We start from the raw sequence: 14,642 nt of genomic DNA, 5'->3' as shown, positions 1-14,642 counted from the left end.
TGGCTATTAGTCAGCGGTAGTCACATTAGCCAAGCTTGAAGTGTTTTAAGTTTTGCATGTGCCCACCTTTTTATTTACACAATCTGGAAACTGAAAGTCAGTGTTGTGAGAGCTGAGTTGTTTGCTGTTGCTCTGAAGGATATTTAACCCATTTGCAAACTAGAACACAGTTTTCTTTGAGTCTGTAACGCAATACAAATTCAAATAACTTTTTTTTACTGCAGCTGAAACGTTGCCATTGGAGGAAAATGATACTCCTAAAGATCCAAGGTACTCAGAGGAGTCCATGGATTCTGCTCTCAACGCAGTCAACCCTCACAGTCCGTCCCCTCGAAACTCAGAGTATCGCCCAGGGGGAAACACGCCAACATTTTATAGGACCTCGCTGCAGCCTGTGACTCCTACCTCAAATAGTGCACCTCTGATACGTAGATCATCTTCTAGCTCGGCAGGAAACAGCTGTTACTATGATACTAGCAGGAACCGGATACACAGGCGGATAGAAGGTAAACACTCACTATAAAAACACCAGTGGAACAGTCTGTAATGCTAAAATATCTCGGCTACCCACGGTTTACCATGTGCCTTACTGAGTCATTTAAAGATTCTATCTTGGTCTGACAGAATTTTATTCCCAGTAGGCATCATTTGCGACAATATATTGTTTTTAATTTTTCACTGTTGTGAGAAAATGTGTTTTACGTCTGCACATATTTAGTTGTGCTAGGAGAGGAGCCACAACCTCTATTTTTTAAGACAAGGATAATAGGGCATTTACAGAGAACAGAACCCCCCACCCCTGATAACGAGAAACCAGTAAATGGAGTATGAAGGCGTTCTGTAAAGTGGACATATGCAGAACTTCTATGATTTAAGACTTTGCAACAGTCCACAAGGTACAGAAGTCAGTCCTCAAGTCTGGGCCAAGCACCAGCCCCTGCACGTTGGTCAATCCAGGAGGTTTCTGTACAACCACTGTGCCCCTATTCCATAACATAGGCTGTCTGCATTAAACTTCAGACAATTAAATGGCAGTAGTTCACACGGTGTGAATGAAAGCCTAAGGCTCTGTTCACACCTATGCGCGTCTGCAGGTCCCATTTGCTTGGACATGGCAGCCCATTCATTTGAATGAGTTGTCATGCCTGCGTTTCCTGCAGAAAAAGGTGCATGCACCTTTTTTCAAAACGCAGCCTGCAGGGAAATTACATGGTCATTTTGACCATGCAATCTCTCTGTAGTTCTTGCACCCACATACACTCTGCATTTTTACAAGCATGGGGGTGCCACTCAGAATGAATGGCGGCCCCACACATTTTCGCAGAGCAGCACTTTTTCACTGCCGGTGGTTGTGGTGCAGGAAGCACAGTGCATCTAGCACCCGCATACATGTGAAGTGAGCGAGTGAAAATAGTTTGTGTCATGCTTCTTGTGATTTTTGAGATTACTTTTTTACTGTCCGTTATGGTTGGATCTTTTGTGTTTAGAACTGCTTGTATCCTTTTGGTGAATCTTTGTTCTCTTGAGCGTAAAAAAAAACTACTTGTTATTATCACAGTTCAGTAGGTAAAAATGTTTGTCACTATATTTACAGATGCATTTGATATTTTGTTGTCAACTATTCTAAACTAGAAGAAGATGTAATGTATTGCACACAAGAAAATACCTCCCTCTAACCAGCATTTCTTCCAGGCCTTGAGATAATAAAATTCTTTAAGTGGTCTCAGGAGAATTCCTTCTGAATCTGTAAGGCTTTGCAAGCTGGCTGCCTGGAGCCCTTTACTGCTGTAGTAGCAGACCAACCTTCCCTTTTGGGCCATTGGCTCAATTACCTACAATTGAAGGGTTACAACTCCCATATCTACAAAATAGAAGGTACCCATAAAGACCTTACACTATTTAAAGCTCTCTGCTTACAAGCTCAAACCCTTGCCCTCCTTATCTCCCAACTCAATGCTATTATTCGGTCTCAGGACTATTCCTCCACCACTACTGTATCTCAGCATTAGAAAAGGACCTGATGAGGGCATCCAAAAATGATTCATACTGACACATAAACATAGTATTGCAACTAGAACTCGGGAAAGAAATGGTACAATTCAGGTATAAATGCCATGTCCTTTTACATATAATATTCCCTTCATTGTTGGATTGTTGCTTTTGATGCTTGATAGAGAGCGGATCTATGCTGCACATTTGGTCTTGTTCCTTGATTTTGCCTTTCTGGACTCAGGTCTTCAAGATATGCGAACAAGTGATGAGCCTATGGAAATGCCTAAATTTGCCCTTCTTGCTGTGCTTCCGGGATCAATATGAAATGACAAGAGTGGTCTCTTTCACTTCTTTCTTTCTTATTGCAGCTAGAATAGTAATACCAAGTCACTGGAGAACTAATAGCCCACTTTCTATAAAGGAATGGGTTACTGAACTTACCCGATTGCAATGCTTGGGCGAGCTGACAACTGAATTTTCAAGAGTAAATGTGTTCAATATGTATCCACCTGGAGCATTTAGATTCACTACATGATCACTGACTGCTTCAAAACCAATTATGAGTTCATCGCTCCTCATCCATTACATAGATACAGATGTTCATCCCCTTTGCGAATACTCAACCCCACTTCTACTATCTCTTCTGTTACCTTGAATCCTTCTCTAGAGTCTTATTTTTCTTTCTGGATCTGTTCCCTTTTGTCACAGAATGCCAGAACTTACATCTTTATGTACTTCCATAACAAGGTGGTTGAAGCCACACCTCAAGGACTATGTATACCTTTGCTCACCTAATGGTCTGTGACCATTTCTGTTCTCTGTACCATCTCTTACTTTGTTTTGTATAGAAAATGCTTAAAGTGTAAGTTCACCTTTATAGAAAATCTGTAAGGTGAACTTACGCTGGACCCCCTCCCCATCGCATCAGTCCCACTAACCTGGAGTCTCACGATCGCCTGTTCTGTCATCAGATAGCCGCTTTATCGGACCAGGGATTTGAAATCACTGCAGATTTCTATCCTCTTCTCCAGGGCTGACAGGACGGGTTACGTGGGTTCTGATTGGTCTTCGCCATCCATGTGCCATATCTATTGTACTCCTATGGTTATGTCCACAAAACTTTTTACAACCAAATAGAATGCCTCCTATGCGTACCATTTGCAATCCCCGGACCAGTAAAGCGGCTGTCTTACTTTTTTTTTTTTTCTAAAAAAAACTAACTTTTTTACATATATTTATGAATGTTATATAAAATATATTTTTGTTTATCTCCACAGCTGCAAGTTCAACCACTGGACCAGAGCTTGGCTCTTCTGAAAGGGAATCCTCAAGAACACAGAGCAAAGATCCATCCACATGGTCTGTGGATGACGTTATACGCTATGTAAAAGAAGCGGATCCGCAAGCATTGGCTCCTCATGCTGAACTCTTCCGGAGACATGTAGGCATATTTCTTGTCCCTAAGTCATAAGGTTAGGTGGGGAAAAAGACTCCAAAAACCCCTTCCTATTGGGTTGCCTTCTGAAAACAGACAATATTTACATGGCATTACTTCCTTTACAGATCAAAAAAATAATTTAAACTGTAAACCCCAACAATTATCATCTTTTGTTTTTTGGGTCTGTGAAATACACCATTAAAATGGTTTTGTGATATCTGTTCAAAAAGTGCAAAAAATACATGTTTATCATGTCTGAAATCTTGTGAGCTGATAACTTATTGTGATCTCTGCATTTGCTGTACTCTCTTCAGTTACATTTTTCCCATTTTTTTCTGTAAGCTACAGAACAGCTTCGCTGTATGTTATGAAGAAGAGGAGAGGGGACGGTATTCCTATCATAGGGTTAAAACACAACACCACTTTTTCATAAACAAAGTACAGTGAGTTTTGTCACCCAAGTACAGGAAGTGTGCTTATGGCAGGACCACTAGTTGAAAATAAAGAGAAAAAAGCTTGATGCTTGGTATTGGTGCTGATCTTTAAAAAGCAAAGATCAGCTCATGCCAGATGCGAAAAGGTGCCTATAATTCACTACTGAGCATTTCAAATTACATCAGTAGATTTAAAGTGGTTCTAAAGCCAGAACATTTTTAAACCTTAATGCATTACCTGCATTCTATAAAAAAAGATGTTTTGCAGTTTGGTGTCTCCCCCCCCCCCCCAACACACAAATACTTACCTGAGTCTCCAGTCAATCCAGTGCTGTTCTCTTCTCTTTTCTTCAGGGACATCAGCAGCAGGAGCCAATGGCTGCTGTCGATCAAATGTTGTGAGGAGCGGGGTCAAGCCATGATGTGTGTCTTTGGAGTGTGGCTCCGTAGACACACACAGCTCAGGAGCGAGAGTGCACGTGTGCCTCCATAGCAAGCTGGTCCAAATTAACCATTTCCTTCACTAAGGCATGCAGCAGCTATCGGCACTGTATGAACTTTATGTAGTCTCAGCCACATAGTTTATAATGCTGTGTTCTGGCAGCAGGATGTGGATTTCGCCTCCTGTTCTTGCAACAAAATCTAGTCAGGCTGAGCACCACTCAGCCATTCATAGGATGGCTTGTATTCTCTGAATACAAGGCTTCCTCTGGTTGGCTAAGGTGGGGAGGCAGGCACTTGATGTCCTAATATTTATCTCCGCTAATTAGAAAATACTTTGTATTCATCCTTGTGGATGTAAATTTTTGTGGCCAATAAAATATTTTTAGGAGCACTTATCTTTTAAAGTTTTAAAGCATTGACACCTTCTTTTGCCACTTTCAAAACTCGTGTTGAGATTTTATGGTCATACCAGGCAGGCAGACTTTGGCTCCAGATCAGAGCAGGGCTGGGCTAAATATGCCATCTGTGCTTTCCCATGGTCCAACTTGAAGGCTTATTACCAAGGTAAAAATACATGTGTCAGACCCTTTTGTGACAGTGACATGCAAAACAAATAACAGTTCCAACATGATGAGTTCTTCCAGATGTTGTGGCAACTGCATAATGCTGACAAATGATCAGTGTGATGTCACTTATCTCTTCCAGAAAATCTGAACTGCCCATTTTTAAGGCAATATTGGTCCTCTCAATGCTATTTGCAGTAGAAGTGTTTGAGCCTGCTTAGAGACATTACAACACAGTAGTGCTTTTTTTTGGCCATGTGACATGTCACTTTTCATTAAATTAACCATCTTCCAGATAGATTTTCATACATCAAATAGAGGGGCATCCTGTCCAATACCCAGTATTGTTCGTTATATCCTAAAGTGTATGTTACTTTTGATTTGTTTTGTAGTCTTTCTTGAAGTAGGACTTAACAGGCTTTGTTCTTTCTCCAGGAAATTGATGGCTCTGCATTCCTCTTACTTCGGAGTGATATGATTATGAAGTACATGGGTCTGAAACTTGGTCCAGCCTTGAAGCTATGCTATCATATTGAAAAACTTAAACAAGGAAAGTAATGACAGACTTGGCACACAAACAGCACTTGTTCATTGGATTTACCTCAAAGTTTGCTCTACCTATCATCTCTAGGACAAAGCTTACAAATGCTATACATACCTCCTGTGGATATTTAGTGTCAAAAGTATTTTTGCTCTACACTTCAATATTCATTTTGCGGTGCTTGTAAATTGTCAAGAAGAGACCTCTCTGAATTTGTGAGTACTCAACGATGCAAACCATTTGTTGATTTTTTTTATTTTTTTTTCCTGGGTTATTTTTTTTTTTCTTACCAAATTGCTAAATCCCAAAGCAGCATGCATTGTGGAGGTGAATGAAAAGAAAAACTACAGATGCAATGTTTCAGAAGGCATCATTTGACTTTGTGCCTCACAAAACATAATTTGCTTTGCAGGTTAATATTGTGTGACTGAGGGGTACCTAAATTCATTCCTGAGAACAGACCTTACAGTCCAGAACCATACTAGAAGCCCGTCATGGATACTATATGGGATTACAGTTATGGTGTAACATTAATTTTATTTATTCATTTGTTTTCAAGAGGTAGATCCTCTGCTTACCGTTTATGCTATAAGAGTACTATGTTCTTTTAGTTAAAGTATGTTTGAAAACTGTTAGTGTTATGTTAGAGCCCTGCCTGTGATGAAAATACATGCAGAATATTGGTATGACGTTTCAATATCTATTTCTGTCTGTATCACTAATGACAGAAGCCATGTTTCTAAATGATTGGACTGACAGATCTATGGCTTCTACTTATTGTATTATGTTACATTACAGACATGATGCAGCTGTATGCAGTAGGGAGAATAGAGATGAATATCAAGTACATGGTGATAGGACTTTACTAGTTTTATGTCAAATACCTAAATGTATAATGGCCAATTGTGCTATTTAAACCAATATAGAATCAAACAGGGTTCAAGTGACAATAAGGCTCTAGAAAGGCTGCAACAGATATAACTAGATATATCCCCTACTGGCCTGCCATAGAGAACCTTATCTAGCTGGTGATTAAATCCTGCAAATCTGCAGATAGTCTCCTTACTGAGGAAACGTGCCTCGCACAGTCAAACTATCCCCAGAACTCCTAATGGCTTGACATGCTGATGTGCTTGCAAAATGGCCATATATGTCAGTCCACATAACTACTTTTTTTATATAGATCCAGCAATCATACACTTAAAGGACAGGTTTCCTTTGTGATTAAAAACTCCTCAGCATTCCTTCCCACCCTAATGGCCTTCCCTCGCTAGTGGACTCAACCCCCCCCCCCCCCAACCTTGTCTGCACAGTAGCTTCCCATAGACTTGAATGGGCTGTACACTTACTATCAGAATAAGGTTCTATTGAAGTCTATTGGAAGTTAATGTGCACACACCACCAGCATGGGGCAAGATTTCTGCACTAAGGCTGTAAACCCCTCAGAGGCTGGACCTGTCAGGAGGAAGTAGAAAAGTGTATGGGGGTTTAATTTACAAAAGATTAATGTGATAGAAAGGGTTGGTCGGGAGATAATTCTGAAGTAAACCTGCCCTTGTATGCATACATACTGCACATCTGATTAGTTGTATTGACCATCCTGGTTGCCACAATTTCTGGGTAGCTGTGCAATTATTGACCCAGCATCCCAGGTCGAAAGCCTAGTCCTGCCACTCCTACATCCTAGGCCTCACTAGTGGTCCATCACTGTGATGGACTGCCTCACTGGCCAACTGTGAGGCTTGAGGCAAGTGTGGGATGTCCTCGGCAAGGGAAGCCAAGTTAATATTTGTTTATCATAGCAGGATTCAGGGTAAACAGGGTGCTAACCTGGTGTGCAGGGAGTGGTGATCCTTGCTATATGGTACCAGTTACAGGTTAAAGCAATTCTTCACCCTGCTTGAATAGAATTGTCAGCAGCTAAAAATACTGTTGCTGCTGACTTTTCATAGGACACTTACCTGTACAGGGATCCCGCGCTGTCCTCACCCAAACTGATTATTCTCCAGTCTCTGGGTCCCCTGGTGCCAGCATGTTTAATGTGGGCAGCTGGCTGTGATTTCTTGCAGCTTCACAGCCGCCTGCGAGCCTCATTGCGAATGGTCCTGCAGTCTTCAGGAACCTGTGATGTGTCCTAGAATGTTGGCAGCCAGGGGTGGAGGACTTCTGGAAGAAGGGCTACAGAGATCGAAACAAAAGTAGGTGCAGGTACCTGTCAAAACCAGGTACTCCCCTCACCCCCCTATAAAGTTGAACCCTAAAAGCTTATGATTATTAAAGAATGAAGTTCAAATAATTATTCCAGTACGAATGTCTTGCAAACACATTCATCCCAAGAGAACATTCCATTTATGAATGGGGATCAATTAATTATTTTCTTATCTTGTTTTTAGTTTTGGTTTAATAACAAAATCCAGGTTTACAACTGTCTATAAACAGTGTTGTTTTTTTTAAGCTTTGATAAGTGTGTGCTGTATTTCTGTTTTATTGTTTGCATGATCTGCTGCCTTATGTTGAGAGTTTTTTTTTTTTTCTTTTTTTTTTTTTTTTTTCTTTTTCTTACTCTGTGGAGCTGGCATGAACACATTTCAAAAGCATAACCAAATTACCTACGGGATAACTAATATTGAAGAAATGGTAGCAATAACTTGTACAGTTCCAGTTTTTCTCAGATACGTTGTGCATATTGAACTGCTAAAGTATTCAATGTGCAAATCAGTTTAGCTTAGTCAATAGTTCACTGTTCTATGCAATATTGTAATGTGTCAAAGCTAAATACAATGTATAAAATGTACATGTCATATTTTCGGTTCCTGGGAATGGGAGTATTTTTTCATTATATTAGAGCCGTTTAATTGTAACCTGGCAAGCGACATCACCTATTATAAAGAGCATTGTCATCCAAAGACAGATACATTATAATAGTCTCGGGGGCAGATCAGTTACCCACAAGCTTCTTTAAGGCCTGGTTTACACCTATGCATTTTTTTGTGCGTTTTCTGTTTTGCAGAAACGCATTACAGTCCATTTAACATGGTTTACTATGGATGTAGTTCACATCTGTGCATTTTATGGAAAGGGCCAGTGACGTTTTTTTCTGGTTTTGGGTTCCATAGACTTCAATGGATCAAAAACATGTATTGAAAAACGCAAAATGCACCTAGAATATGCAAACTGCATAGGTGTGAATCAGGCCTAAATTCTTAGGGAATCTGGAATGGAGCTCTCCCACCATAATATTTGGCTGTGGCCTCCACATAGCTTGATTAGTATGATGTTGAGCATAAATGGCCACCCACCCCAGACCGGATTACCAATAAAAATACATGTAGAAAACACTATGATCAGGGTAACCCCATTGCTCAAAATAACGCTGGCCCAACCTTTGCTCTGGCTGCAGTTGGGACTGCAAAGTTAAATCTGATCTGCGGGATCCCCCAAAGTCCCTAGAAAACAGAAGATAACTAAACCTACCAACCTCAACCCAAAACGGAAATATCTGTTTGGTGGATAAAAACATTCAGCACCATTTTCTGTGCATTGATGCTATTCCTGGGCTATGGATTAAGATGTTACTGCCAAAACAAAAGTTCTACATCAGGGACAAGAATGTACACTGCATTTACGTGGAGGAATGAATGTAATTCACAGTGCAGCTTGGGACAGACAGTTCTCATATGGAATCTGCAGTGTTAACAGGAAACATTCGATTTCCTACTGGCTTTTCTATTTGTACATAGAAATTATATAAATATACCTAAAAACATTAGGTGAAATGTGTATTTTCTACAATTTGATTGTAAAGAAAAAGTTTGTTTAGTTGTTTCTCAGGTTCCAACATATGTATGTTTCTAAAGTGTATAACTTTTACACAATTTACAAATGTCACAATCATTACCCTTACAACTGTGTTCATGTACAATTTTTTTATATAAAGATTGTTTCTAAGCTTTGTATTATATTTAACCTGAGAAATGAATGAGGTTTAAACTTATACTGCTCTGCCATTCATGTTGGGACCTTTTTGTAGAGAAATTAATAATAAACATGCACTTGCATAACTGGAAACGTTGTTCCCAATTTACAGATTTCAGATTGTTTAATGCCTGCAGTAATGTAGCGGGGGTCTGCATTTTATTGCTTAAGTCAGTATAGTATGTTATTGCTGAAAGGTGTGTGTTTTTTTTTTTAAATATTCCCATCACTATGTTCATTAATTACTAAAATACTTTGGACTCTTGTTTTAACATTTGATGCATATATAAGACCCCTTTCACGCTGAGGGCATTTTTCAGGAGCTGTAGCATTAAAAATAGCACATGCAAAATGCCCTAAAACAGCTGCTCCATGCACTCCAGTGTGAAAGCCCGAGGCAGGGCATCAGAAAAAGTCCTGCCAGCAGCTTCTTTGGAGCGGAATAGCGCCGCTAAAACAACGGTAAAGTGGCGCTATAAATAGTGGGTCTGTAATGGAATGTCTCCCAGCTCTTCAGGAGTGGTAAGTACAGCTCTCCCTGCCTCAGTGGGGCTGAGCAGCTGGGCATTCCCTGGGAGGTCGATTCGAGGGTCCCTCACCTCCCCCTCTTCTCTCCCTATCTTCCCTCCCCCCCTCCCTGTGGGGGATGCTGCATGTGGCTGCTGAGCGGTGTGTGTGTCTGTACAGGGGCTCTCCGGGGGGGCTACGCTGGCTGTGTCCTGTTTCTCATGTCCCTGGAGGTGCCTGTGAGGCTGTGTCTGTGTCCCTTGCAGCGCTGATCACTGCCATTTGTTCAGCTCTGTCCCTCATGGTTTCAGCATCAGTGGCCATCTTAGGTGTGGGCAAGGAAAAGCATGCTCTCCTGTGCTTTGGCAGCCTTTTTTCCTGTGATTTGTCCTTATACTGGACGCCGGCGGCCATTTTCTAGACCTGAACATGTTTTTAAGCTTTCTCTAGTGGCAGCATGTGTCCCTGGGCCCTGGCGGCCATTTTTCCAGTGTTTTATGTCCTTATACTGAACACTGGGTGGCCATTTCCTTTGAGTCTGAGCACATTGCAGATCAGTTTCAGCGCCATTAGCAGTAACAGAGACCACATGCACTACTTGCTGTATAGCGCAGAAATCTTCAGGGTTGTGAGTCCTGCGGGAAAGAACCCCTCAGCCAGCAGCAGTAAGGAGGGTAGAACTGTCACTGTCCTAAGTCCCCTTCAGGTGGCAGACAGGGTAGGGTCATCATGGCTTCAGAAACTGGCGTTTCTTCCCCCGAAGTCCAGGCAATTGCAACCGGTTCGCCTGCGGAATGACGCTGCCCAGGACCGTTCGGACAGTGAGGATGAGTCCCCGTCCGGGTTCATGCGTGACAAAGAGCTTGTTGGAGCACTTATCACAGCTGTGCATGATACCCTAAAGATTCAGGAGCCAGGAGATCCCTCTGGTGATGTAGCGGTCCCTTTTGAGTCCCATAAGCCAGCCATCCACCTAAGGTGTTCCCGTATCTGACTTATTTTGACAAGTTAATTTACAAGGAATGGGGTCGACTGCAGCGGACCTTTCGATCCCCAAATACATGGTGGTGCATTGCCCCTTTCATTGTCTTCTCAAAAAGTGGTCGGCTCCTCCGGTCGGGGACCCCCCAGTATCCAGGTTAAAGAAAGTAACCACAATCCCGGTAGAGGGGACTCCTGCATTTAAGGATCCCACGGACAGCAAGGCCGAGGCAGTGGGCAGTGGCTCGTTCCTTGTTTACGGTTGTGGGGTCAACCATGCGACCAGTACTGGCATTCGCACTTGTGTTGCAGACAGTGGGCAAAACTGTTGCACCGCGAATTGGGAGAACAGCAGGCTTCTCCTGTCTGGGTGAAACTAGCAGACCAACTAGTGCATGGCCTTAAGTACGTTTGTGACACGGCCCTGGCTACCATCCCCCTGTTATCCAGGGCTTCAGTGGTACTGAGGTGCCTGATTTGGTTGAAATGCTGTTCTGCTGACCAGGCATCCAAAAAAGCACTGACGGATCTTCCCTTCCTTGGCAACTGGCTCTTTGGATGACATTATTAACCACTTGCCGCCCGCCCTATAGGCAATTGACGGCTGCAAAGTGGTTTCATAATCCTGACCGGACGTCATATGACGTGATCAGGATTATGAGCCGCTGCGCGCCCCCGGGGGCGCGCATCGCGGCGATCGTTGTTGCGGGGTGTCAGTCTGACACCCGGCAACTACGATCTCGTTAAGAGTCTCCGACGGAGACTCTTTACCATGTGATCAGCCGTGTCCAATCACGGCTGATCACAGTGTAAATGGGAAGAGCCGGTGATCGGCTTTCCCTCACTCGCGTCTGTCAGACGCGAGTAGAGGAGAGCCGATCGGCTGCTCCTCTGACAGGGGGGGTCTGTGCTGATCGATTATCAGCACAGCCCCCCCAGGATGCCCACACTGGACCACCAGGGACGCCACCAGACCACCAGGGAAAAGGTAATAAAGGTCATAATCCTCCCTAGACCACCAGGGATGCCAGTCAGCACAATGGGTGCCAATCAGTGCCAATAATGGATGCCAATCAGTGCCCACAATGGGCATCACTGATTGGCATGCATTATTGTTTGGCACTGATTGGCATCCATTACTATAGTATAACACCAATGCCGCCTATGAGTGCCCACCTGTGCCGCCTATGAGTGCCCACCTGTGCCGCCTATGAGTGCCCACCTGTAACGCCTATCCACGCCCACCTGTGCCGCCTATCCACGCCCACCTGTGCCGCCTATCCATGCCCACCTGTGCCGCCCATCCGTGCCGCCCATCCGTGCCAGCTATCAGTGCCACCTATCAGTGTCCGTCCGTGTCGCCCATCCGTGTCCGTCTGTGTCGCCCATCCGTGTCGCCCATCCGTGTCGCCCATCAGTGCCACTTCATTGGTGCCACATTGGTGCCCATCAGTGCCGCCTTATCAGTGCCCATCAGTGTAGCCCCATCAGTGCCCATCAGTGAAGGAGAAAACGTACTTATTTACAAAGTTTTGAAACTGAAACAAAAAAAAACATTTTTTTTTCAAAATTTTCGGTATTTTTTTATTTGTAGCGCAAAAAATAAAAACCGTAGAGGTGATCAAATACCACCAAAAGAAAGCTCTATTTGTGGGGAAAAAATGATAAAAATTTCATTTGGGTACAGTGTAGCATGACCGCGCAATTGTCATTCAAAGTGCGACAGCGCTGAAAGCTCAAAATTGGTCTGGGCAGGAAGGTGTTTAAGTGCCCTGTATTGAAGTGGTTAAAAATGCCACAGGTGGTAGGAGTACACTACTCCCATAGGCCAGGAAGGCTAAGGAGCCACGCCGTAGGCAAGGGCCCTCTTTTTCAGCTCACAAACAGCTTTTTCATCAGCCCGGAGCTTCGGCTAAACGTCCCCAGCCCGACATGACAACAGAAGGGCAGAAACGTCCCTGGAACTGCAAACCTAACAAGCCTGCGAACAAAAGTGCTACCACATGAAGGTTTGCCCCCACCCATGACTCGGTGGGGGGGGTCACCTTCGGGAGTTTGCAGCCCAGTGGTCCTCTCGACTGTCTGACCAATGGGTCTGCGATCTGATTTCCTCTCTTGGCCACAAAACGGATTCTTCCTGTCCAGCATACCTCCAGGCCCTCTTGGGGGCAGTAGGGGACCTGCTGAATCGTGAGGTGATTGTACCTGTTCCAGAATCGGAACGTTTCCAGGGGTTCTACTCAAATCTGTAGTTCCCAAGAAGGAAAGGAGTACGTCCAATCTTGGATCTAAAAGCCCTCAATCACTTTGTGAAAGTGCAGAGGTTCAGAATGGAATCTGTTTGCTCAGTAGTCGCTGCACTCCAAGGGGACTCCCTGGCGTCCTTGGACATCCATGATGCGTACCTGCACATACCCATATGCCCCCGGCATCAAAAGGTTCTGCGATTGCTGTCGGGGAAGCCCACTACCAGTGTGTGGCTCTCCCTTTTGGTTTGGTATCAGCCCCCCGAGTCTTTACCAAGGTATTGGCTCCTGTGCTGGCGTTGCTACGGCAATGTGGGATCTCGATCGTGGGTTACCTAGACGATCTCCTCCTGAGAGCTTCTTCCGCCTCAGAGTTAGAAGAGGATGTGGCGATCAACATACAGACCCTGCAAGAATATGGGGGGCTGTTGAACCTAAAGTTGCTGATAGTACCGACTCATCGCTTGGCGTACCTAGGCTTGCTACTGGACTCAAGGGAAGTGGGAGTATTTCTCCCTTCAGACAAGCTGCAGACTCTTAGAGCCGTGATAAAACTGCTGATGAACCGCATGCGAGTCCTGGGACTCATGGTGGCCTCCTTCGAGGCAGTACCATATGCCCAATTCCACACCAGAGTCCTGCAGAAGGAGATCTTTACAAAGTGGGACAGATCTCCATTGTCCCTGGATTGACAAATTCAGGTGAGCCAGTTAGTCAGGGATTCCCTGATCTGGTGGCTGAGGTCCCCGGTGCTTCAGTTCGGGAAGTCGTTCCTACCTCTGAAATGGACAGTTATCGCAACGGACGCCAGCCTATTTGTCTGGGGTGAAGTGATGGGAGTTCAGTCGACTCAGGGCCTCTGGTCGATGGAGGAATCCAAGTTGCCGATCTATCTGCTCAAACTGAGAGCGATCAGGCTAAGCCTCTCCACGTGGTCAATGAGAATGCAAGGGCATCCGATCAGGATCCAGACAGACAATGCCAGTGCTGTGGCATACGTCAATAACCAAGGAGGAACAAGAAGCTCGGCCGCCGTACGGGAGGTCGCTCACATACTTCGGGGGGCATTTACATCCTGGGTGTGGATGGCAAGCGGACTATCTAAGTCCTTGGATGCTGGACCCAGGAGAATGGGTGTTGCATCCGGAGGTGTTCAGGCTACTGTGCCTGTGGTGGGGCACACCAGACGTGGATCTCCTGGCCTCCCGTCTCAATCGAAAGGTGCCGAGATTCGTGTCCAGGACAAGAGATCCATGGGCAGACACGTCAGACGCGCTGGTGGCTCCGGGGGATCAGTACCAGCTGATCTATGCCTTTCCTCCACTGAAACTGTTACCACGTCTGCCTCGCAGAGTGGAAGCCGAGGGTATCCCAGTAATACTGGTTGCCCCAGATTGGCTTCAGCGACCTTGGTACGCAGACCTAGTGCACACGGTGGCAGACGCTCCCTGGCGACTGCTGTTGCGAGAGGACCTTCTGTCTCAAGGTCCGATTCTCCATTCTGCTTTACCATCGCTGGCT

General features: G+C 44.5%; 1 protein-coding gene across 4 annotated transcripts in view; it reads left to right on the top strand.

Moving 5' to 3' along the window:
* The window catches only part of SCML2 (Scm polycomb group protein like 2), a 217,948-nt gene extending 208,456 nt beyond the window's left edge, over positions 1-9,492 (top strand). For 3 of the 4 annotated variants that reach the window (XM_077482215.1, XM_077482214.1, XM_077482216.1), the window contains 3 exons: positions 225-506; positions 3,270-3,433; positions 5,307-9,492. In XM_077482215.1, coding sequence (XP_077338341.1) covers positions 225-506; positions 3,270-3,433; positions 5,307-5,429 — 569 coding nt within the window. In that variant the 3' untranslated portion in view covers positions 5,430-9,492. The remainder of the gene's footprint in view (positions 1-224; positions 507-3,269; positions 3,434-5,306) is intronic. The other variant, XM_077482217.1, reaches the window with a different exon arrangement.
* Positions 9,493-14,642: the final 5,150 nt, after the last annotated feature.

The sequence above is a fragment of the Lithobates pipiens genome, unplaced genomic scaffold (assembly GCF_037356315.1).
Source record: "Lithobates pipiens isolate NorthernLeopardFrog02 unplaced genomic scaffold, aLitPip1_a1.2 Scaffold_16, whole genome shotgun sequence".
Classification (NCBI taxonomy): Eukaryota; Metazoa; Chordata; class Amphibia; order Anura; family Ranidae; genus Lithobates; species Lithobates pipiens.
This window is presented reverse-complemented; position numbering and strand designations above follow the sequence as displayed.